We start from the raw sequence: 26,241 nt of genomic DNA on the forward strand, positions 1-26,241 counted from the left end.
CCTGGCGACAGACAACGCCCCCTTTCCCTCCACAAATGAAATTGGATTTTTCATACAGCAGTGTAGCACAGGACCTGTCTTACGTACCAGTTGAGACTGAGTTGAGACTGGTCTATGCCGCCATGTACTGATGGGCACATGGCGAAGGCCAGCTGAGTGAGGTCTAGCAGTAGCCCATTACAGATATGTAAAGAGCGCACAAAAGGGGCACGCGGGTGACGAATGTGACTAAGTTTGAATTTATTCAGTCATTCTTATACAAAACGGCCAAATAGTAATGTTGACAGCAGTGGACGCACAACGATACGATATACTGATGGTATCGACTCAACATTAATTTTGCCCCGAAAACGTACGTAGCGATGCCAGGATACAATGTTGCTGCTTTTAAGTCTGCCAATAAACGAACTACACCGCGTAATGTCATTTCTATGTAAAATATGAGCCTCAAGGACTTGGCGGTTTAGCTAGAAGAGCCTGTTATAGGAAGTTCTGTTATCAAGACAACATTACAGACGGCGTTCTAGAAGTCACGTGTTACACGTATAACGTGCACCGGGAACATCTATTCCAACAATACGGTGAAAGATTCACCGCCCATGCACCTCGCACGGATGGTAAACCAGCGAAGCTGAAATGTGTGGCCGCACGTGATATAAGCCACACGTGATTTCTTTCTTTCCTCCTTTGTTTCTTTGTTTCTCTTTATTTCTTTCTTTCTCGTCCTTGACTCATACGCACATATTCAATGCGGGTATGCGTCACACGTGATTTCATTATCGTTAATCGTGACGTAACTTACCATGTTATTGATGTTATGACCTATCACTCATGTTAGTCACATTTGCACCCTTCCATGCCAATTTTGGTATTTACCAAGTGAACCAGACACGAGTTTTCGACGCCGAAAATTGCTGTTCTACGCGTCGTTTTGTTCGCGGACGCGATCTGCCAGAATCTAGCCATGTACAGCTTTGCTGTAAAAATATTAAATTCAGTACCACTTGAAAATAAAGCGACTAACAATGCTCTTGCAATTAGAAGTTTTTTTTTTCGCAAGCTTTCTGCGGCACTTATGTTAATTCATTGCCAGTCACAATTTCTCTTTCGCTTTACCTATCCTTTAATTGCCTTCATATACTTAGACTAGCTTTGGTAAATATATGTTTTCTGTGACTGTTCTTTTTAAATTTGATTTATGTGATGTCCTTGCTTTCAATTTCTGTTTTGGCTGTAGTTTTATGCGCATGTAATTCTGTTGCTTGCTTAGGTGTCATTTCGTTACCTTAATCATTGCCCAAATGTGTTGCATCCTCATTGTCATGCTTATATTACGTATGATGTGTGACCTATAGTGTGGGATCATGGGGTTTCACTAGATTTGATTAGTAGTCCAACAGGTTTCTGGTATAGTGTCTTTTTTATGATGAAGTAAAATGAAATGACAGAAAATTGGCTGCGTATCTGCTTGCTTCGCTGCAAACGACGTCGAAATACGATAGTCTTCTGCCACCTCTGATAATTACCATCCTCTATTCTCCCCCCTCCCACCCCTCACGCCCTTCCCCTCCCCTCTCACTCCTGCCATGATAGATGCAATGGCGGTATTGCTGAATCAAATTCAAATTTCCCGCGTTCGCCCTGCTCTCGCGCCATCTGTTGGGATCTTTTATTACTGTTGGCTTAAAGCCGGTAACAGAGCCGCGGCCTAAGTCGACTTGTTTTTAATTAAGGCGTAGCGTCTCTTCGACACCATTTCTAACGCGTTGATTTTTCCTTTACTAACGTAAAAACCAGTCCACTGTGTATTCTTATTTAAACGAACGCGGCGAATCATAGTTATGTACATATATTTTGCCTCAAATAGGTCTGAGGTTTCCTTTGCGCTGTACGACGTGTATGACCCCGAGCCACCAATGCTAGTAGCTTGGTTGGTTTCGGCCGGGTGGTTGAATCGAGTGACAGACAGACGGACAGACAGACGAAGTTTTTTGCGTTTAGTAGCCCAAGAAAGAGTATCGTCCTTAAAGAGTCAAAGGGCACTTAGTTATCCCTACGTGGATGAATGCGAAGGCATTCCAGCCACAGTTAGCAGAAGCGCGGCGACGTCCGGTGGCAGCCACTGGCGGAGTCACGTGACTGGAACCTCCACGTCAGCAGAAGCGCCACGACGTGACCAGTGGTGTTCGTCACAAGGCGCGCACAGCGCAAGGCCGTGGGTACGGCTCCCACCAAAGGTCGTGGGTTCGACGGCCTTTAATTAACTTTATCTTAGTTAAATATGCCTTCATTAACTTCGCGTTAATTAACACCAAAGGTCGAGGGCTCGTAGCATTTTCGGACATCGTGTACACGCCAACGCCGACAACTACGCCGGATTTTCCGCCTCATGAGGGATATAATGCTTTCGTGTTAATAAAAGCATGGAGGTCGCTTACTTTTTGACATGAACTCTGATTGCATTTTCGGTGGTGGTGGCGGTGGCGGTGGTTGCGGTTGCGGCTGAGGCGGTCTTGGCATGGGTACCACGGGGAATTGACGAGCGGGGCCTGCCACAGACGGCACGGGGCCCGGTACGTTGGGAGCCACGTTCGCAGGCCTCCGGAGGACCTGTTGTGGCGGTGGGGGAAGCCGCGGGATAGCGGGGGCATTGGCGGGTGCCTGGCGAGGAATCGAAGGAATGGCCGGCTGCATGGTGAGTGGGGACGCTTGGGTATTGGCGACGAGACGGGGTCGACACAGCCACACGCAACGAACGCGAACGTTTAACTGCCTTTTCGTTGTTGTTGATGATGATAAACCTCTATCATGGCTCATACCCACTAAGAGAGAGAGAGGCCAAGAATCGAGTGGTAATAGGTAGCTAATTAAAATTCTTATTCGGAAATGAGAAACGCAAGGCAGGAAAAATTAAAGAAGGTTTTTTAATAACCATGCAGAGTGCGGTGCGTGCTCAATATGCGGCGCGTGGTAGCGCTGTTGCTGTTCTTTCCTGCACAAACATGTGGCTCCTTCCCACTACGTTGGATTGGCCCAATCTCCAATTTTCGCAATGGAAACCTAATAGAAGTCCTTGTTTCTCCTTAACTTGCTTGTCTGTACTACCTATATTCAAATAATATTGATTATAAGTCCTAAACATATTTAAAAATAATTATGCCAATATATATATATATATATATATATATATATATATATATATAATCTGATTTAGTCTAAATAACGGGGAAAAGTTTCACATGACACTTCCCTCGTGAACAATTTGACCCACCTCCTTTCGAGCTCGACCTAGGGTGCTCACACCTAAACATAATATATCGGGTACTAAAAGAGGAAAGCAGACGGTGCCAGGGATGTATTGTTGATGATAATGAGGGTGCAAGTGTAAATCGTCAACTTTCTCAGAGTAACTATTCCTTTTGTCATCCAAAGTTAAAAGGGAGGCCGATGGATGGAAATACGCTGTGGGATAAAATTGAATGAACCAGGGTGAAGTTCCTCTGGTTCGCCCAACTTTCATCACACATATTCATTTTGTAGTCGAGGAAGGACGGCAGAAAACAAGGTGAAGTGTTGAAATCAGAAAATTTGGATGCGCAAGTTGTAATCAGCTAGCGCGAGACAGGATATCGATTAGAGAATCCTTCGTCCTATACTGGGCATAAAGAATAGGCTGATGATGATGATGATAATGCATTCATGCGATGGGAGTCTCTACTCCTAGCCACTGTAGCAACGCTATTCAAGAACCTTTCTTCTAAAGTACAAGTTATTCACCTTAAATTTTCTCGAAACATTTCTCTGAATACTTCATTCGATTTCATAAATACCGTACTTGATCTCACTTTGTAACGCCACCTTCGTTTTGATCAATATATGATTGTGGGTATGTATCGCTGTCTAAAAGTATGATGACGATGATAATGGGGATGATGATGATGATTGTGGTCTTCCACTTAGTATCGGATAGGCACTGCACAACGCCCTGAACGGAAAATTAAAAATAAACAATGCAGACAGTTCCACGAAGTGACATCTGTCGAAACAGAGCAGCTGCTGCTATTCTGTTTATGTGGTTGTCGCGTACGTTTTTTTTTTTTTTTTCGCTGTGGTAGTCTTCGTTTTCAACCGAAGGACCAACCACATCACCGCCGTTTCGACAGATTTCACTTCGTGGAACGGGCTGCATTTTATTGTTGAGACATGAACATCAACGAAGGGTACAAAACGCTTTTATTCACTGTTTAATCTATCTCATTGCCCGCCGTGGTTGCTTAGTGGTTATGGTGTTGGGCAGCTAACCACGAGGTCCCGGGATTGAATCCCGGCCACGCCGCATTCTGATGGGGGCGAAATGCAGAAAACACTCGATTACTTAGATTTAGGTGTACGTTAAAGAACCCCAGGTGCTCCAATTTAATCCGTAGTCCCCCACTATGGCGTGCCTCATAATCAGATGGTGGTTTTGGCACATAAAACTTCATAATTTTTTTCTGCCTGGGTTTTCGCAGGTGTCACGTCGGGTGTTCTTTTGCCCTTTACAAGCACGGCCTTGTCCACTGACCGCTGTGGTAGCCGGTCAGTGGACGACGCTCGCGCCAAGCGGTGTCTATCGTGCGAAAAGCGCGCGGCGCAAACACCTGCTATTATACCCCGGAGCCTCTCCTCCTCCTCCCTGGCGCTCGCTCCGATTGGTCGGCTCCTTTCCTTCCGGAGACCGGGAAGAGAGGAGCCCTCCCGGGTCACGTGACCTCTCCGTCACTGCTCCTGCGTGACGGCGCCGTCATCGACGGCGCTCGCTCGACTAAGAACACTTCGCTGTTAAAAGAAAAGCCTGTTACAATTTCATGCACAGTAGGCAGACCGCTCACTGTCCTGCATGCTGTCCACTACTTCAAGCGTTTTGCCATCCTGGAATAAACTGCAAACAGGGGATTCACGGTTATATTTATAACAATATTGCCTGAGCCTACATGCGAGCACAAGACTTGCATGAAGGCTTCCTGTAAAACAATAAACATCGCCGCCTGTGTAAGCTTCCCCATCCTACAGGGTTAATTCTCGTCCATAGGTTTAAAAAAGAGATGTAACATGGATGGTTTGTTCCATGTTCTTTGTTGATCCGAAAGCATCAAATCGCCCACTGAGCGAAAAGGCAGCGTTCTATAGCAGCGAGACGGCACCTAAACTCCTATTGAATGCGACGCCACGTCACGAGCGAGCATGAACGGAGCAGAGCGGGCGAAACGGAACACCTGGTGCCGATATAGCGCGTGGTGTTGCATGAGGGGAAAGGGATCTCGAAAGCCGGCGCGCGGTCCGTATCTCTCTGCCCAACCCCCACTGGGCTTAGCTGCTGCACGCGCTTGCCGGCCTTGGTGGCCCCTGCTGCTTCCTCGGTCTCTTGTCGCTTGCGCCGCGTACGTAGCAAATCAGAAATAGTAATAAATAATAACAATAATAAAAAATAAATACATGCACTTGGTGTCTAAGCAATATCGTCCAAACGATTCCAGTCTACAGCCAACATGCCAACGTAGAAACTGTTAAAAGAACATACAAATTTAATCGCAAAACTCGAAAATATTACTCATAGCGCAAAACTGGAAGGACAACTCAGTGGCCTTCAATTGGACAATAATCCTTTGGCATTTACAATTCATAAGAAGTGCTTTAGTGTCCTCAGATTTTTTTGCGCTCTCTTTATTAAATACTAGTTCATTGACATTATCTTCCACGTGCTTTAGTCTTCCTGAATGTCTGCGCAACTAAGAATTTTCACTCTTTTTTTTTCTACTCTCACATTTCCTTAAAACATGTTCTGCTATACCGAGAGGTACACTTTCAAGTGCCGCAAACGTACCGTGAGCCATGAAGAAACACGCGCGCTTCACTAGAAGAAGACGAAGAAAGACCTGGAGTGCATCGTTCCGCGGATACTTCTCTCTGAAGAATGGGTGAGAACAACTTATAATTAAATGAACGTGCCGCACTGTTGATTTTTCTTGTTGTTAGTAACTGTATCTGCAACTTTATGCCCAAGGCGGCAGTAGTATGTTCGTCGACTTATGCGCGTCGCTTTGTTATAGGGCCGCTTCATGTCACATTGAATAGCATGATATAGCAGCGCAATAATACAGGAAAGGAAAGATGAGCAGTCTGCTAATCTTTCCTTTACGGTATTATTGCGCTACAAAATGATGTCGTTAATCAAACACCAATTCGCCCAAGAAAAAGTCATGTCATATTTTCTGTTTCCATCAGATGGGCGCAAAACAATAAGCAAAACGATGGACTGCAAGCCCGCAGGCAGTTCTTAATTGTGGGTCCGCTGTCGCCGTGCAAGCGTAATAAAAAAAATTAAAAAAACGCCTGTCGAGATCACTTAATGTGCAGTGAATGCAGTGATTTCACTGATTCAGAGAATGCAGTGAATGCAGTGACTGACAATGAATTATTATTCTATGTTGTCTTCTTGTAGTTTTATCTGAGGAAAAATCGAGTCCCTCAGTTCATATTATTCTTCTGGCGCATTGCAAAATGGGAGCCTGGAATATGGTAGCCATGAGGCCTTGCGGTAACATAGGAGGGTTTATTCTCCAGTTGCCTATCACGTGACGGCTGTGGATAAAAGGGTCAACCACCGCCTTGGCGGTTAGCGGCGCTCGCTAAGAGCCCCAGTGATAATCTTGTGCTCATACACAAATACACAGGAAAGAAAACGGGGAGACAATTTGTAGAGCATCGCATGCATAAGGTTGATCTGGATGTGCCTCCCACCTGCGACAAGTTGTCTTTTCGCCCGCTTTCATTTCCTGTGTCAGTATTGCTTCTTCAGTTTAATTAAAGAAAACAGTTAATTTTTTAGTGCTTTCCTCGACTTCATTGTCCGTTAGCTTGATGTGCTTGTAAGCAAAGATGTAGTTCGCCTTAGAGTCACTGATTTGCCTCAGCACCTGTCCTGCCTAGAGAACTAAGTGAGAGCTAATGATTTGAAAGCTATACACATTGTTACCTTTCGAATGGCGACTAAGTTCTGCGGCAATTCGCAAGGCGTAGGAAGTTTTATGCAACTGGGAAAAGAGTCATTCACCTTAATGTAGCATGCGGCTGCAAAGCCAAGTCTGAAGGCTTTCTCAGAAAGGGGGCTCCACCGGTGGAGAAACATTCGTAGGGGTCCGGGGATTGAGCCCTATTTAACCTGTCGCTGCTTACGGGTGGATGCATTCCCCGTGTGGTTACTAGGGAGTTACTGTTATGCCACCTCTTTCGTTGTTTGGAAATTTCTCAACAACTCTGCTTGTTCAAAATGAATAATGCTGAACAAAAAAGAAACATTCTCTTCGAGCCATTTTTGTACTCTAATAAACACAAAAAATGTTAAATCGTGAATTGCATGCACTATTATGCCCTACAGTGAGCGAAAAGTAAGTACACAACCAACCTGTGCGGTCGTGATTTACGTCGCGGTACACGCACCTCTGCGGCTATCTATGGTGCCGCGTCTATGTTCGATCAAATTTTTTGTTTTTCCCAGAGTAAAGAGAGGCGCCGCGTGCATCTTCATTGCCATCTCCTGCGCCGCGATTGCCGTATCCGCCCTCGTCATATATGACGTCATAAAAATCGGTGAGTTGGTATGTTCAACTCTCAAACATTCAAGCCTCCAAGGAAAAATTGCTTTACAAGCAACGAATATTCAAGCGATACTGCCACACTATATTAGAAAGCAGGGTACCATAAAATAAAATGCACGGTTATAGGATATATTTTTGCATTGTCTGATTGTATAGTGTCGTACAGTGATTATTGAGTATATAGGGTGTCTCCACGTGACGTGCGCCAAACTTTGAAAATATTCAAATGCCACGTGGGTGGACAGAACCAGTGTGACGTTGCTCGCCGTCGCTTGGAGATACTCAGATTATTTTTTTGTATTCCGCCTAATTACATAATTATTATTTTTTAATAATCAACTTCTCAAATCTTATAATTATTAGTCTTAGTCTTATAAATAATTAGTCTTAGTTAAACATTCAAGTTCTCAAATATTATTAGATTAAAAGTGTCAATGGGGAACTTGTAGAGCGATATGATGAACTCCCGATACAGCCTTCTGTTGCTCAATGCGTGCTACATAAAAGTGTTTTTCCAGGCATGAAAGAAGGCCGCGAATACACGCAAAGTGCCTCGAGCGGCCAGTCGCGCGGCCGTATTGCTTGTATTCACGGGCTTCTCTCATGCTTGGACAAACACTTTTATGTAGCATGTACTGAGCAACAAAAAGCTGTATCGGGAGTTTTTCATATTGCTCTACAATTTCCTCATTGACACTTTTAATCTAATAATATTTGAGAACTCGAATGCTTAACTAAGACTAACTATTGAATTAGGCGGAGTGCGAAAACTAATCTATCTCCAAGCGACGGCAAACAAGCATATTTTGGTTCTGTTCAGCTACGTGGCATTTGTATATTTTTAAAGTTTGGCTCAAGTTACGTGCAACACCCGGTATAACGTTGTACTACAACACGTTTCATATTGGCAGAAGGTGCACAGAAAAAGTAACTTGACTAAGTCTTTCAGTGTGAAGTTTTAAGGCAGATTGCTGCATAGTTGCCAATTCATTTGTTTAATTGGATCATTCTTGCTCCCAGGCAAAAGCACCAACGACAAAGCGGATCTCCTGAAACGCACGACCGCGCAAGCCTCAGGTAACTTGACAAAAGTTTCTGAACTAAAATATATTGGCTCATCACCAAACAACTTGCTTGCGCTCAGGTTTCGTTAGGCTGCTTTCGCTCGTGATGGCTTATTTCAACCGGTACTACTGAGCCAGTACTACGAGGTAACTGGTTGTTATAATGCAAATTGAATGCACCTTTCCTGCTTTTATTTTTATTGTTTTGCTTCTTGACATCCTGTCTGAATTTTGTTTTTGTTTTTTACATTGCCAAGGACGCCTGATTCCTAAGTATCCTCCAATTTTTTTTTAATTCTCACACTTTAGCTCAAAGATCTTGCGTTCTTGGCCAACCTTACATTGTTCGCACTGGAAAAATGTGTTCTTTTGAATGAAGGATGGTATTCGAATAAATTTTGGAGCCAGTTTCTCCTGAACATGCGCCTTTCATGAGAAATACTCGCATTAAAGCCTAAGCACAAGTAATTTTCATGTTCGTAAACGAGAAAAGGAAGAAAAGAAATAAAGAAAGCCCCCCAGTTTCAACTCACGTCTTGTAATCCATTAGAAGCGAAGCTTTTGTGAAGTGGTTGATCAAATGCTATAAACTTGTCCATTTCATTCGTCCGTCTTTTGCGTAAACCAAAGTGGCGCTCGTCTGTGCACTTGCGCACCCGTGCTACGTAATGTTACGCAAGCGGTGATTATCTCGAAGAGCTGATTAGCGTTGGCCCGCTCAGGTGTGTACGCACGATTGTGGCTTAAGCACTGAAGAAATGCAAAGAAATTGCGGAATAATGAATGATTAGAGTGTCGGAGCTGCTGTTCGGGGGTATCGATGTTCGAACACACCATCGGGCCACATTATTCAACTTTTCTCTTTAAGGACGTCACCAGCACGCAGCAGCCATGGAAAAAAAAGTCTGGCAGGGTTCGCAAAGTAAGCTCTGCCTTAAAAACGCGCAGCGATCACCACCAAAACCTCTACTGTGTTGCGGACGAGACCCGGCGGACGAACCACTGCGGTGCAGAATACCCGTCGCACCGTTCGACACTCTCGGGTCACGCGCACTGATAGTGGAAGAAAGGCTAGTTCGGGCAGCCACGAGCGACACGACGTGAGCAGCACGCCAGTCGGGGAACATCACGGCAGCAACGCAGACGTGAAGAATGCCACCAAAGGTAGGCTTGTGGCGCCATTTGCTGTATGCGGAACTTCATTTCTGCCAGTGTTCAGCGGTAGGTCTACATACATATATAACATTGATGCAGAACAACGACAGCACCTCTCCCCACTGACAAACTGATCTGTAACTACTGGTTCTTGTCCAGTTCTCCATTGTGGTTAAACGCGATTATTTAAGAAAGAAGCAGGCAAGCGAAAATAAAATGGTGATCTTCACATTTGCGAGAATTCTGCTTTCGCAGTATACGAGTTCAGAACCGAAGGACTCTTTGAAGCCTGCAATCTCTTTTTATTTTTTGTTGCGGACATGTACCCATTCGGCTTTAATTATTGCCTGCAGAATGTCTCTGGAGTACGTAAGTAGAACAGGCAAAATTACCAGGCATCCGCACCAACCTTTAAAATCCGTACACATCGTATAATATAAGCTGTATGCGTCTGCTTGACGTCCAGTTTGAGGAGCTTGCCTTTGCCGGCTCTTTTCTCTATGCCGGCCGTGTAGTTTAGCTATGGCACACCATGGCGCGAACTCATCATATAGAATGTTTTTATTTTTACGGCTGATTTTTTTATATTCAGCTGGTCAAATTCAATGTGCTTTTATCGGATTGTATGGCTGTAGCGGTGTTGTCTCGCGTATTAACATTAATAAAGTAATCACTGACCCACCATCGTGGCTCAGTGTATTTGGCGCTTTCTGATTATCTCAAGGTCAGGGTTCGATTCTCGCAAGTGGTGGTCGCAAGCATGGCGCAATGCAAAAACAGACGTAGATATACAGATGTATACATCGAAAACTCGGGTGGTGATAATGAATGCAAATTCCCCACTAAGGCGTCCATCAAACACAAAGGGTAACTTTGGCTCGTTCAGCTTAGTTAAAAGAATAACTGACGCACACACACATTGATTCTTTGTATTCAGCTCAATCACGTGCAGAGTCTACTATAACGCGTACCCCCAGTGGCGTTTTTTCATTGGCCTTAAAGTCAACTCCAACGATACTTGTTTTAATGATCTCAAATAATTTTATACTGCGCATTCAGCTGGACACTCGTCATGTTCACAAAACGTCGTCCACACTCGCCATCCGTGCTATCCAACAAATTATTTGTACTATTCACCCTGTGCTTGAGGTTTGTTAGGTCAGAAGCAGCGCTGGGGCTGTGACCGCAGATATCAGAGACCGGTGATAGCGTCAATTACAAAAAAAAAAAAAATTGCTCCTGCACAAGTTTGTTGGTCTACTGGCTGCGTACTTCTTATTAGCTGTAACGAAGTATGCCGTGGTATCTCACACTATTTCTCTAAGTGATGCATGAAATGAAGTGCGCCTTGAGCCCGCTACAAAACATTGTTTCGTCGACGTGACCGACTGCTCTCGCTACGTCTTTCTTTTTTTTCTAGGCACCTATCCAGAAACGCGCCAGTTCAGTCGCGCAACAGAATCCACAGCTGCGAAAGTGACAATACCGAAGCGTCCCGAACTCCCACGACAGACAACGAGTGGTGGAGATCTACTTGAGACGGAGACGGCTGTCACCAATGGCACAACAGATAGGGGCGCGACCGGTGGGACCAGATTAAATATTCTTAGTGCGCTGCACTGTTTATTAAGAAGTTTTTGTTAAACTCACCTGTATACTATAGCATTTCCATTTACTCGCGTTACATTTTTTTTTGTTTGGCTTCTCAACAGTAGGATTTCTTCTATTGCGACTTTCTGTTTGGCTTCCTTGCTATCCCAATGACATAGAAATTGATCTCATCTCTGGCTGGGTATTTTGAATCGAAATTCAAAATTCGATATCCTTAATCTCATTTAGGCAAGTATTACGGCAGTGAAATGGATGCACTTTTGTGTACCTGCACAATTGTTTGGATGCTTGCAGCAAGGCTCATTAGCGCATTCGTTCGTGCATTATAACATTTTGAGTACACATTGCTATAATTAAGGTTAAACTGAATTTATTGGAATGTTCCTAAGTGCTTCATGTGCTGTATGCTATCGGGCATTCATTCACTGATGTCAAAACGCTTCCACGGCCCATCCGCCTGTTCGTATGCCAGACAAAACATCGTTAGGCCTTTTCTAAGTGTGAACCTCTGTTGCGTCGGATGCGTGTTAGTAGTATGCTCTGTAGCCTCTGTTGATGTTTGTCCACCCGCAGGGATTGGCTCCGCAAATGGCCTAGTAGAGCGCACCAAGAAAGTTTCGCATGAAGATGTGACTAGGCTATTCTCCAAAGCCGATGATCAGACCACCAGCGAAGGGCATTTCCAGGAGGCCTCGGTCGACAACGTCACAGACATACAAAACGGTACGAGCAGATGTTCTAGTGAAGACCTGACACCGGCGCAAGGACCCGAATTGAGAAAAACAAGAAACTACAGAACCCTGACATGCACAATGAACTATTGCTTTTATGTAGAAAATGGTCGTACCAAATGTAGAAAATGAGGCACAGCCCACGGACAGATGGGCGCCCTTTTTAAGACATTTAACTCGAGCGCGTTACCGTTTGTTAAGTTACACTTCCGTCTGCCAATTACATCGTCGGTACAGTGCTTGCGACAGCCAAAGCTTCCACAAAATTGGAATTGTTACAATGCACTTAAAAGAAAGGGTAAGGATGTCACACAACTCTATATCCAGAGAGGTATAATTTGCCAACTTCTGAAGCTCAAGCTCACAAGCACGATTCTCGGTCCTTATCATATATGAAGTGTAGGATTGGTCCATATGGGTGAACTTATCATATACCTGAGCAATCCAAGAGGTATGCCACTCAAATGCCGTTGCCTACCCGGTTGCACCCAAGTGACGTTAAGTGTACTACGCGTGAGACTAGAATATTAGAGGTGGCCTTTTCTCCGCCAAACATTAACTAAGCATACTACATCACTTTGTATCATGCAAAGTATGGCACGTATCATGGTAGCATGGTACGCATCAGAAAGGTTTTTTGAGGAAGCAAACTGCATATGCGACTGCAATAGGTGTTTCGAGCTTCTGTTATTATTTATTCATGCACATTTACATTTATTTACTGATCAGCTTCTTCAGTCTTTCCTTTTCCTTTTGTTCCAGTTGTCTCTTACCAAAAAGCTGAACAGTAGGCTAGAAAACAGCAGTTCAGCAGTGACCTCTCTGATTCTCTTTGCTAATAGATTTCTCACTTTCTCTCCATCCTGCAGCTACAGGTTTAAACCGCGAAGTATTCGTCAGTGCTTCATCGTTGTCGTATGGCACCAGTGACACCAACAAGACTTTTTCCGGTGAGACGGATGCCGGAATGTCCAGAAACGTCTCCATCAGCGTTTCGGTGATTGGTGAGGTTTCAAGTATATGCTAAAGATAGCGAAGCCTCGCAACATAGTAGCATATATATATATATATATATATATATATATATATATATATATATATATATATGTGTGTGTGTGTGTGTGTGTGTCACATCTTGCTGGCATCGCATTGCTCATGCATTAGCTGTATTGAGGCTGCACACATAAAGACTGCCATTTTTTATTTAGCATACCCCTGTGAAAACATGCCTTGTAATATTCGTTTGATGTAGGGTTAATGAATTAAGGCGAATTCCGGGCTCCTGTTCAGCAGGCAATCGAAAATTATATGCAAGTATTATCGTAGAATTGAAAATCGAATGGGAAATTCAGTGAGAAATGCTAAGGGTATCTTATTATTTGTCAACTATACATACTATCAAACCGGGCAAAAAAGAAAGTCTCCTTGAAAATTGCATATCCCCTGGGTTAACGCGGACGCAATATCCCTTTTCGCTTATGTTCAATGAATGTGCAATATCCACATGCATTTAAGATGCATGTAAGATTCATTTAAGTTACAATGTGTATATATGTTTCGATGTCCGTCCCTAAGCACACATTGTTAAAGTATGCGTGCCTGGTGTAAGATTACGGCCTCTAGTCACAAAACTGCTCGTACACAAGAGCATTGGTACACAAGACCACTGCTTAGGTGGCCCTCCGATGGTCAAATCGGTTAGCGTGAAAGCCAGACAACTGCCTCTCGTACGTGGGCAAATATTTGCAGCACAGTCGTCGCACAACTGCGCAAACAGTTATGAGAACAGCTACGAGTGCATGCCATTGAATTCACTCCATGCTTAAGCTGCATAAGTTCAAATAACGCCACTTTTTGTCTTTGTGTGTTTACCATGCAGACAGACACTGGCCAACGGACAGCAATAAATTGACGGTGGAAGAGAAATATGACCTAAAGCCGTCGTCTTTGCCGAACGTTGTCAATGAAACTACCACGGTTGGAGGTTTTGAAAGACGACCGAGCGCTAGCAGTATCCCAGCAGCAAATGGTAGGCATGGACGTAAAATGTAGTGGAAAGTATGAACTACTATTGCAAAAAGAAACAAAACTTTCTTTGCTTTCATTTCTTTCATTATTGGCCAATGCAATTTTCTTCAATTCTGCACCACACTCACTGACAAACAACTCTCGTAGGTCTGAAACTTTGCCTACTGCTAATCTAGCCATGCTGCGTAAAAATATCTGGCCTTCTTATAAAGCGTCAAATGGGGGAGTGGGGAGGGGCAAGGGGCTGCTCAGGTGCTTAAGAATTAGGGAGTTCTTAGGTTAGAGCGGTCCAAAAACTGAAGTCTTTGTTCGACTGCCTGGCTATTTGCTCTAAAGTTGTTCCTTGGAAATTCATTACAACGAGTACAACCTATAAAAGAGGTATATTAAGAGGAAGCTTTAGCGCAGGTTCAACCCCGATGCCGCCCATTCAAATACATGTAAAATGCAGAAACAATTTTCCGATATAACCACTGGGCCGATTTTAATTAAGTTTGTTGCATTATAGTGGCTGTAGGAAGCGTAGTTTTGACTTAGGGCCTGAATGACTTTAATGCAAGTTTCAAAAATTGCTAATCTTGACAAAGAATATAGACGCACGAAGTTTACAAATTCGTAGTTCTACACATAGAACAGATATCACATTTCTGTAAAGTGCATCCATTACAGCATCCAAAGTGAACAAATTTGGTTTATCAGTTTATATCTTACGTGAATTTGTTACGTTGTTTCAAGGGTGTTGCAAAAGTTCTACTCGTTAGTGGTCTGTTTGAGAGCCATGTATAATATATCCATTTTGTCCGGTTTCAATGTACTATTAGGTGTAATTTACAGAATTGTGATATCACATTTTATTGCTGAGAGGCAGGGTTGTAAACTTGATAGTTTAGTTTTCGGAAAACTTGCGATCTTTGAATTGAAGAATTGACAACCTAAGTTAGAAATTTGCAACCAACAGTCACTGGATTTTACCTTTTTCTTTCAAATGTAACAAAAATCATCAAATTTAGTGCAGTGGTTGTCGAGAAAAATGATCTCTCTTCTATTTATTTAGATAGAAGGCCCATAGCTAAAGCTTTCTCTTGAACAAACCAATGAAAGAACGAACGAACGAGTGCACAAACGACCGAACAAACGAACGAACAACAAACAAACAAACAAGCGAACGAACAAGCAAGAAAATTGCCTTCAGTTATTTTCGCACACTTGATGATGCGTGTTACTAGTAATGCTGGGGATAATACCAAAAACCACACAATTCCAGCGCTGAATGTGGTCTTGCGATGAAACAATCTGAGCCCGAATTCACAAAACTTCTCTAAGGCAAGAGTGTTACCTCATTGGCCGGAGTACGCGCCCTTATCAGACATGATGCCGATCGGCGTGATAACTAGACGAGTGGTGCGGCGGGGCCCAATAGGGGACGTCACTTACGAAGTTATTGGTTCCGACGAACCATGCAGTGGGATCTATCAGTAAATGAGAGAGATTCGCTGAAGTACCCGAAGCATATCTCATTCCAACTGCGTATCGCGTTGCACTGCGTGTGTGCCTCGCTGATTCTCTGTTTCATGTTGTTTTTGCAGACACAGATGCGTCATTTGCCCCAGACGAGTCCGCAGCGAAAACAGTGCCTCGTGAGGCGCCCACGTCACCCAACCGCTCCGTCACGCGAAACGCTGAGGGTGAAGCTTTCGAAACAGCACCAGATGACAGCTTCTACGGAACGACAGGTACGACTGAGTATGAATGCGTACACGGTCTCTGAAGTCTGTAAATTTTGATGGGAAGCATTGTTACGACAGGACCCCGGGTTTTCATCTTACGTCGAGTCGGGTAGCCTGAATTGGAGCCTCAATAACACTAATGCAAAAATTACGACAGATCCAATGCACTCGACGAAATAAACATGAAGTGTAGCTCTCGGGAGACGTTTCAATCAAATACCATGTGAACAGACAGATAATGTGTGCGATTTTATTTGAGTACCCGTAGGGTACTAAAATAAAATCACGTTCTTCTCACATCGCAGATATTTTGTGTGATCTGGCTTCGCGGTGAAGCGCCATGTCACTGATTTTCTTCTGTACCACGTTTTACCTGCCATGCAAGACGGCAAGACGCAAAAACACCCCACCACGTACTGAACCACGTTGTCTCTGATTAAGATTACGCTGTCTCTAGGATCGGCTTATTTCTTATTACACTTTCTGCGGCAGGATAGGCAGCAGGTTACACAAGAAAGCTGTCGCCGACTTTGACAATAAACTTCAATGGTTTTTGCCATAACTTTCTTTTGTTATTGTACGCCACGGACGCACGCTGCATACATGGTACGAGAGAATAGCAAAATGATTCGCATGAACATACATTGCGCGGGATTTACGTATTTCCTTTTTCGAAGCTTTCTTTACCTATACCTTTGAGGGGTTCGGCATGGGTTGATCGGCCGGGTTATTTCCAAGTAGGCTCAGCGCGAGTTTAACGGAAGCTATGGCTTAATAAAATATTGCGTCCGATTGGGGGATTCGAACCAGGGTCCGAAGACACAATAACCTGATGCTGCATCTGACCTACCTATGACTAATGAAATGCTTAGAAACCCACAAACGCATCTAAAATTGCTTTTACAAACTGTATCGACTCGAGAAACTACGCTAAGAATAACAGGGTGACTGTATAGAAAGCCTATGTCTTGCCTATGTCTTGCAGTTGAGTGTGTACGTGTGTATGAAGACTCCCTAGGGCAACAGTTGGGCGTCAACATAGCAATTAAGTGCTGTTTGCATGTAAGCTCGTTAGGTGGCATTCGTTCTCTTCTGGCATTACGCGGAATATTTGAATGACTCGAGATTAGGCGAATAATGTTTTTCACTAATGCCACCCTTCGCTTGTTGCAGAGAGCCCTTTCAGGCAATGAAAACGCTCATTTGCGCTAGAGGATCGATAAATAAGACAAGTTTAGCGCCATTGTTGGACCAAAAGTGCTTCGCTCACGTCGATTTGCACAGTGCGTGGGATCTGCATGATGCTTATGCTTATAGCGTAGGCGTCTTGTAATGGGGTTACTTCAGTTAATGAACACAAGCCGCCTCGGCAGCTCTAAACGTTCACATTTCACCCAGTAGAGGAGCCACGTACGTGAAGGCCGCATGGGCGGTGAAGTACATGCCGCCAATCGACTGCTGTGCACCGCTGGAAGCCGGGCTTCCTCGGAGGAGATGCTGCCGCCGGACGGACTCTGCGACCTGATGTTCTACACGGACGTCGTGTGGCAAGACGGAGCGTTGCGCGGTGCCCAGAACAAGGAAAGCTGGGAAGCTTTTCAGGCTGCTGCCCAAGCAGCCACGAGAACCGGACATGGACTGTCAGTCGACTATGGGTATAGACGCTTTTCAGTGACCAGTTTCTTCACTAGAAATGAGGTGGCGTATTCGGGGTTCCGAGACATTTCTTGCCTCAAGATCCGTTCCCTTGCCTTAGCGGTGGTTAGCGGCGGTAGCATTCTGCTAGGGGTGGGATGCAAAAACGCTCCTGCATTAGATACAGGTGCTCAATAAAGAACACCAGAAGGTCAGAATCGGTCAAAATTATGTGGACGCCATACATAGAGTCTCATACCAGTGTGCTGCTTCGGAAAATTAAAGTCGCATAATTTAATTGATGTTCTTTCCTGCCACAAAGAAATTGTGCGCTGTGCATTCATTAGTTCAGTGACATGCGGCCACTCCAGCGCAGTCACTTCCCAAAGATTCGTTCCTGCGTTGAATTCTCTAGAACTGAGAGCTGAATGCGCACAATCATATATCCACCGACAACCGAAACACACGTGTAGGATTTAATATTGTTACTGCCACGCAGATAAAAGTTCTGGGTAATAGCCCTACTTGTTCGAAGCCTTATTACAACCATAAATGAAGTTAATGTACGAATATGCACTCAACGTAATTTGCTAAATGTGCGGCATGCGTACATATACATTCATACGTGAGTAAGCCTGCTTCCTGGTTAGTGGACTGACTTATGTGGCATTCTAACATATATCTTCGCGTTAAAAGTTCATAATGTTGGTTTTTGGGACTACAGTGAGGAATAATCGCAGAAAGATGTAAAACTCGTAATGTTTATGCTACTTCACTGTAGCATCTATCCTGTAATGTACTTTTGGTACATGTTTCTTTGCCCCACGATGACTACAGCACCATAAAAAAATTCGTGCTACTGTTTACTTCAAACAAATGTTTTGCTGTGGCAGTAGATTTCGCGATAATTTTTTATCAAAGGCGAAGCTTCATGCAGGTGACCACATAACTCGGCACAAACAATGGGCACTCGTTCACGCTGGTACATTTTTTTCTTGCTTTCCCTAAAGTAGTGGATCTTATTTTGTAGGTCGGGCTATTTTATTTCTTTTTGTGTGGTTAAGCTGGATATAACGTATTCTTGTAACGGGAACTAATATTCGGTGTCATAGATCGGCAATATAATCTAAACTTGCTCGGACTCACTCCCAAATTTAATGTTTTGACTCATGACTCACCAAAATTGTACTCGGTCGGGCTCATTCGGACATTTTCTCACCAGAAATCTACTCAGCCGAGCTCACTCGGACTAAAACTTACCAAAATTCTACACAGCCGGGATTACCTCGGGCTCAGACTCGCCTACATTTTACTCAGCGTGAACCGACTCTGAGTGAGTCGGTTCACGAGTCAGTTTGCCGACCTATGCCCGGAGTCTTTGCTGAAATGACTCCGCACATCAGCCTCCTCGCAGCGTTTACTGCAAGGTTTTAGGGCGGTCCTCCAGATACACCTGGTACTCCTTTTAGGGCGGTCCGCCCTACTCCTGAAACTCTTTTTGTCCTCGTCTTATGTGCCATTGCAGAAGAGCCAACGACTTTTTCGGGAGCCTCACTACGCCTCTGGGTCGGCAGAAGCTCCGCGAGCTGTTCTTCAAGAACGTCGTCCACTACGGCATATTGAAAGCAGCGGGAACGGTGGCGCAACTCCTAGAAGATATGCATGGAAAGCTAACACTGCTGAAGGTATAACCAATAAGTTATTTTGGTAGTATTACCGCTTTGTGGCCTCGTAGGGATGCCTTGGTATCGCCGATCAGGTTTCAGGGGAGTACTGTTTCGTAGAACAGAGTACTCTTGCTTTCTGTCTGCGAATTGAATGCAGCGGAACTTGTTTTTGTTTTGTTTTTCGTTCCGTTTCACCTATACCGCTGATTATTTAAAATAAACCATGAAATTGCCACTGAGCTAATTATAGTGAAACAATATCCCTCTGCGCTGCATAGGTCGTAATAGCCGAACCATTGTCATCAGCTTCGGCGTCAATCGAGAGACGCCGGACAGGCACGCTTTCCATATGTATATATATATATATATATATATATATATATATATATATATGTGTGTGTGTGTGTGTGTGTGTGTGTGTGTCGATGGTGTATTCTGTGTCGCATATGTTGTCAAACCAACCCGTGTTTGTGCTGACTAAGCGTAAAACCTGGCACAATTAGATATGTTTCTGTGATTGTGTATACCCAATTACCGCTAAGAGCAGTTAAGAACCCCTGACTGCTCCATACCTTTAGAGATTTTCACGTGATCTTCAGAGCAGCTCTCTAGTGCACAGAAGGCTTTGAGAGAATTCCAGTGTCCTGTGATTAACGAGGCCTTCGCCGAAACGAGTCCGCACATGAGCCTCCTCGCCACGCTTACTGCAAGATTTTAGGGCGGTCTTCCAGGTAGCGCTGCGATTGTGCGGCACATTTGTGCTCACGGTGCTGTGACCAGCGTGCAGGGAGGTTGACAAATGGCCAGATGGATATGAGTACAATGCCTGCAACGGAAGTACTGCCACGACACATGTCTGCACTGTCGGCGAGCATGGAAACATATGTGACAGATGAGTCACACCCGTCTTCCCACGTGTTGCAACTTTATAGTTAAGTGCACGGGAAACCTCGTTTATAGCGATTTTGAAACAGCGGCTGGCTGAAGTGGCTGTAAAGGGGAAAGAAAGCTGCTGTGCCTACGCGCTCATAGGTAAACGTACAGAACGACAGCCGAGCAAGATGGTCAGGTGGGCGCGTTGGTTTGCGTTCATTTTTAACGAGTGAAACAGTTAATGCCTCTTTGCGCTGTTTCACACGTTAAAAAGATTGACAACTGAGGCTAGTTTATGCTTGCAAGGTGCCTCCAGCCTAGTGTTAGCACATCAAAAGCTTTATTCGTACTTCACCATTTACATACGTAGGTCCTGTTTTTAACGCACAGTGAACGCGCCGATGCCTCTACACTGAACGAGCAACTGTGAATTTCGTGGCCACTAGGCCATTGACAGTAATAAATAATTTAACATACCTCAAGAACTTGCCTACGCAGTAAGAACTGTAGGCTGTATTAGTGAATTTCTGAAATGTTAAAACTTTTCGAACTGCTAAGTGGCCATAAAGTGGCCCACCTTGGCACAATTTCGGAGGTTGCGCAGTTAATGAACACTGCATTTTTAATGAGAAAGCGTTATATGCCCCATTACGCGAAAACTGGTCGGCGTCAGCGTGACCGAAAGATGGTACCAAAAATACAAGACGGCGCAGAGTAACAACACGTCAAAAATGATCGGGTTGGCGTCAAATTTCACAGAGAGGTTATTATAAACAAAGTAAATTATTGACTTTGAAAAGAAAACTTGGTACGTTTTGGTGTGGGTGGTAATCGAACTAGTGCCATCAGGGTGTGAGAAGAGCACGATTCCCCGCCGACACAGTGGCTCTATGGATCTCGCTCACTAAATGTGTGTCTATTGCGTGGGTTCATGACGCTTCAGAAAAAAAATCAGAACAATTTTATTTCTCAAGCAAACTGGGCGATCGCCGAAGCTGAGGCCTGGGAGCGTTACAAAAGCAAAGTAATCACCAAGACGCGTGGAAGTAGCATGGGGTTGGTGGTGGCCCCCGTCTGCGTGACTACACAAAAGTGTTAAATGACTCTTGCTATACTTTGTTTCATACCACAGTCCTATAATATTTTTTTTATATTAGATGACTATTTGCATACGTAGCGTCCAACATGTCACAAAAGTTCTAAAGGAAAGCTTCATATGCCGTCCAAAGTAACTGCGACGTGGCGCATCGTCAATTGGAAGGCACTTAGCCATCGGGATTGGGACGCTAACTAGTGCGAGTATTCCAGCGAGCCGCGCAACGTTTCCTACTTCAGGGTTAATCTCGAACGCCAATCTGAAAACAGCAAAACTTTGCACTAATTTGCAACGTTTTCTCACGCAGATCCATGGCGGGTGTTGGTGAAACACTACAAAGCCAGGTCCCTTCGCCTTAGAAATCTAGGGAGCCTACATGCAAGCTCGGTTGTTTGCGAGTACGCTTCCTAAAGAAATCAGAAATTAAAAAAAATAATTTTAAAGTTTCTCAAGCGCCCATGGGATGACGTCCGACCTCCCTGTGGGTCGTTGAAGAGACTATAAATATGCATGGAAGTGTCTTGACGCGTGTGGGCGTTGGGAACATTAATGAGCGTTTCAATCATCTCAAGACGTTAACGGGAGTGCACGAGTAAGCGAGAGGGCGAGGATTGTGCATTCGTTCCAAGTCTGTGTCTTTAGACGTTTTGAAATGCTGTTGAGGTTTAGGGTAGTTCATGCTTACTTATAACACATGCAATGGCAGGAAATAAACCAACACATTCTATAAAGACTCACAGAGCGGACGCCACATGCACCTGTGGCGCTTGAGCTTTATACTGTATTCATTAAAAAAAGGCGCGTATAATTCCTTCATTTATTTTGCACCATACCATGCGTTTGAATTGAGCGTTTCGAGGCGCTCGGGCGTTTGTGTACGTCAATGAGTCTTTCAATTGCATCAATGGCAGAGCTACAATGAACAACAACAGGCCTATGCTACCTAAAGTCACGCCAATCTAAGCCATTGACATAGCAGCTCTATACCGTAAGTTAGGCCTTCATCACTGGATATTGAAAAACAATTTCAAGAAGAGCGTTGAGATGACACCCGAAGTTTGCTGCAGACGTGAACTGTAGGGTACCGAAAATACTCCACCATTCAATTCTCGTGAAGGGGGAAAACGGGGGGAAAATGGCTACCTGTTTGACCTGAAGCGCGTAGGCTAAACGCCGCCATGTCGGACCGTGACGTATGTTCTCGTTACCTTCTGATAGCGGATATCTTTGGGTGACGTGGCCCCAAACCACTTCTGCGGTGAAACATTTAGCGTCGTATGGCATGAAGGGTCTGATAGTTGCTTATTTTGTACTGCTTATAAAGTTGAATACAAGACCACAGCAAACAGTGAACTCTCTGATCTCGCCATACGCCCTTGCGAATTTTTGCAGGCGCTGAAGCAGCTGCAAGAAAAGTTCATGCTCGAGGCCCCAACGACGAAGCCGAGGTTGGACGTTGCTCTCGGCATCAGATTCACCACGTACGACAGCCCTGAGGACAGCAAGCATCACTCCGCAGCGATGACAGCTCTGTCAAAGTAGGCATTCGTAGTTGTGCGCTATGACAGCTGTCGCTCTGAGCAGCTTATGGAAAGCTGTCATGTCTCGTCGGACATTTCTTGATAATAAATGTCCTTCAATTTTTTTTCAGCCACCTTCCAATTACAGTTTTCATTGTCCACACTCATATTGCAGACTGGGAATCAGGTAGATACCCCCTCATAGGAACTTTGTGGAACCATGGCCAGGAGGTAACCAACGCAGTCAGCGCGCCTTCTCTTGTAAGTATACTTGTCACGCTATAACTTTCTAATATTTTTAAAATGTAGTATTCTTTCATAAACTTCAATACACTCTCTCCACAAAACGCTAATAAACGAAATGCTAATAAACTTTCACGGGAAAACGCTGTCATGTTTTTCGCAGATTATCGCCACAAGAAGCGCACAGCCGAAGTCGTCGCTGTAAAGATGATGGGTGTTCGTTTGTCTGGTTCGACGTCCACAATTATGGCTCTTTCGCTGCACTATTCTCTATTTCCCTAACTTTAATAGCTCGCGCAACCACTCTGGGAAGAAGAAAAAAAAGTCCCAGTTTCGCCCGAAAGGCGAAGCATCAATTGCGATAGCAAATTAACAGAAAGCTATATGGAGTAAGGATATTAGTTTTATCAGTCGGCTGCATAAACTTGGACACATTCGCTTACTAACTGAATCAACAAGCCTGGTGTGAGCACGCACAAGCAATCATGAATAGATCACACTCGGTACCGCAGACAGCCACTGTCAAAACGCTGGCGTGAGCGTTGCAGGAGCCAGGCGAGAGGCATACTTATGTGGGAGAGTCCACCGCACGCCCTCTAGATGTGTCTTCATATAAATATCAGCTGCTCTCTTCTACCTCGCCCTTGAGCCGCCATTTTCCAATAAGGGTTGCACACATTAATTTTTCTCACCGGGAAAAAAGTGCTCGCGTCATTGGCTCCGACGTATCTCTCTATCAACGACAAAAACGGGCAAAGCTGTAGCAGTCGCTGTTGCTGTTCTAACAGCGTTGTTGGCGGAAGTTTTTCAAACCTTGATACAATCGACTTTTTTATTTGATGACTGGGGCATCAGCCTAAATCGGTAGCTTGTAAAGAATTTACAAAACTGTTATGCTAGTCGCTATTACAATTTATATTTAACGCCAAAGGTGAAGTACGTTTCTCTATTTTTATCATGGTGCAGTGCAAATGACTTAGCTCCTTAATCGTGTTTTTTGACGTTGTAACTTTATAGATCGACCTCTGCCCGCGAAGATAACTGTGCTGTTCTGTGAAGTGTGCTCGTGCGCGTTGCACAGAAACAGTATACTGTACAGCTCTCATACTCGTGTTCACCATACCACCACCATCCCCCTTCCTCTTCACAATATATATATATATATATATATATATATCACTCCCCTAAACCCCTTCCCCAGCGTGGAGTAGCAGGCTAGAGGCACTTCACTCAAGCCTTCCTCTCCACCTTTCTGCCATTAAAAATTATCTCTATCTCTCATTTTTTTTTCAGTTTCACACTGCCAGAGATTTAAACGCTGCCAGCATTCCTCCGAGGACTTGGGTTATGGCGTCGTTCACACTGATGGTTGGAGAGTTCCATAAGGTGAAGATCTCCTCGAAGAACGTTCTAAGCGCGGGTTCCTTGGTGATTAAGGACTTCTCGCAGGTAGGTACACCTCGTGATCTCACTAATGGTCATCATATTCCGGAAAATATGAGCTAAGCCCGTCGCTTTGCCTATCTGTGCTTTGCCATTTGAAACAACATGATTTTTGAGCGCAATAAACGAAGAAACGGTCCCCCTTCTTACCTGGCACGGCAGCTGTGAGATAAAAAAACAACTTTTTAACTGCGCAGTTGATAATTTTGTTTCGTCCACTTTCATGCTTTTTCGCAGCTTTGCAGCCGCAAGACCGGCGTGTCCGTCGTGAGCAAGGGTCTAGTGAAGCTGCACTCCCTTGGCTACAACCGGACATATGCCTATGATGATGCTGAGACAATGACAGCAAAGGTTCGTGAAACTATTTGGGTTATCTTAAAGCACTTGTTGATGGACAGGTTGGTTCATGTTGCTAGAGATAAGTAAATTCACTAAAAAGATACAAATGACAGATGCATAAGGGAGGTGCGACGTGCGCTGGCCGTGTTTTCGTGGAACAGTTCGAGCAAAGGTTGTGCAAGAAGAATGAAGTTTAAGCACGTTTATGACGAGCTTTTTGTCTTCTTTTATTAGCCATGTGACTTTATGCTCACGTGAACAAGTTGCGACTCTCTCTTTTTCCGGTGTTCAAGGCTGTGGCTTTCTTCAAGCTCTACCAACACGTGCGTCAGGGCTGGGCTGTGTTCGACACAGAATTCGAGGACTACGATGATACTTGCGGCAACGGCACCTTCAGCAGGCTGAAGGCTTTCAAAGCGAAGCTTGGCACATGATCCCAGTGTTTACTACATAAAAAAGGAGCACCACTAGGCAGCCTCACGTGTTGATTGGACATCGTAATTGCCTTTCTTTTATAGCATACACGACTACTGCACTCTGGCAGTAGTCCTTGTGCGCTGATGCTGCACATAATGCATAAATATTAAAGAACATTGTGATATGCGGTTTCGGAAGTCTCGATACTTAGAGTATGAAGTTAGGATGCTTAGCTCAAGGTGATAAACCGCTTAGATGGCCGCACAAAAGAGACAAACGGGACACGTCCACCAGTTGTCTTAGCTGTTCACCACGTTGAACTCAAATCAGCTATGAGCCAGCTTTCGTACACTCGTGCAATTGAGTTCTCCTGTATCTGGCCGTGTTGCACCACTTGTTTCAGACGCTCTCACCGACAGTTATATTGCATTTAAACAAAAATTGACAGATTTTAGCCAAAAGATTGCTGCTGTCGGAGACCGCAAATAATTGCCTTTATTAAACAACGCCGATAACTTCTGCGCTGGAACCCACGATGCAAACGATTGCTGCATTGAACACCATCAAATTTTATTTGACAAGTTGTAGGTAGCGCTAGCTAAAAGCTCTGTGAGCTTATAGTCTACGACACAAATAACAGATCATTTTCGGAAACCTCTGCGTAAGTGTTATGTGAATGATACTGTATATAGTTGCCCAAATCTAAATTTATTATATACACAAACGATAAAAGACCTTTCATATCCCGTGGCTACATCGACCTGATTAATCCATCAGAGGAAGTGTTTCATTGTGTATCTTGGCGAAGCAAAATTGCTTAAAAGTGAAATCAGATAAAAATAATGCTACTGTTGTTCGTCCTAAATGTATGCCACCATTCATTGACGTCACAATACAACGTATAATAATATACTTGATGAATTTGCATAGCAAACAAACATGCTAGGGGATTATTTCAGTTCAACGATAGGATGGAAGGGCCATTTGGTCCTGCAAGAATTGATTGCTATGACTAGTGTGGTAAATCATAGCCAACAACATGTCTCTTACACTTC

General features: G+C 44.2%; 2 protein-coding genes across 2 annotated transcripts; both read left to right on the forward strand.

Annotated features, from left to right (window-relative positions):
* Window positions 1-4,203: 4,203 nt before the first annotated feature.
* On the forward strand, window positions 4,204-13,225 carry LOC125946356 (uncharacterized). Its single transcript, XM_049669174.1, has 6 exons — window positions 4,204-4,220; window positions 7,538-7,629; window positions 8,658-8,714; window positions 11,277-11,441; window positions 12,041-12,190; window positions 13,068-13,225. The coding sequence occupies exons 1-6, from the start codon at window positions 4,204-4,206 to the stop codon at window positions 13,223-13,225; spliced, it is 639 nt and encodes a 212-aa protein (XP_049525131.1).
* A 4,147-nt stretch (window positions 13,226-17,372) lies between these two features.
* LOC119455201 (uncharacterized) lies at window positions 17,373-25,236 on the forward strand. Its single transcript, XM_037716627.2, has 7 exons — window positions 17,373-17,608; window positions 19,114-19,273; window positions 22,617-22,762; window positions 22,876-23,005; window positions 24,281-24,436; window positions 24,668-24,781; window positions 25,063-25,236. Exons 1-7 carry the CDS (start codon window positions 17,379-17,381, stop codon window positions 25,201-25,203), a joined length of 1,077 nt encoding a protein of 358 aa, XP_037572555.2. The 5' UTR covers window positions 17,373-17,378; the 3' UTR covers window positions 25,204-25,236.
* The last annotated feature ends 1,005 nt before the right edge of the window (window positions 25,237-26,241 follow it).

Source organism: Dermacentor silvarum, chromosome 6 (genome assembly GCF_013339745.2).
Source record: "Dermacentor silvarum isolate Dsil-2018 chromosome 6, BIME_Dsil_1.4, whole genome shotgun sequence".
Taxonomy (NCBI): domain Eukaryota; kingdom Metazoa; phylum Arthropoda; class Arachnida; order Ixodida; family Ixodidae; genus Dermacentor; species Dermacentor silvarum.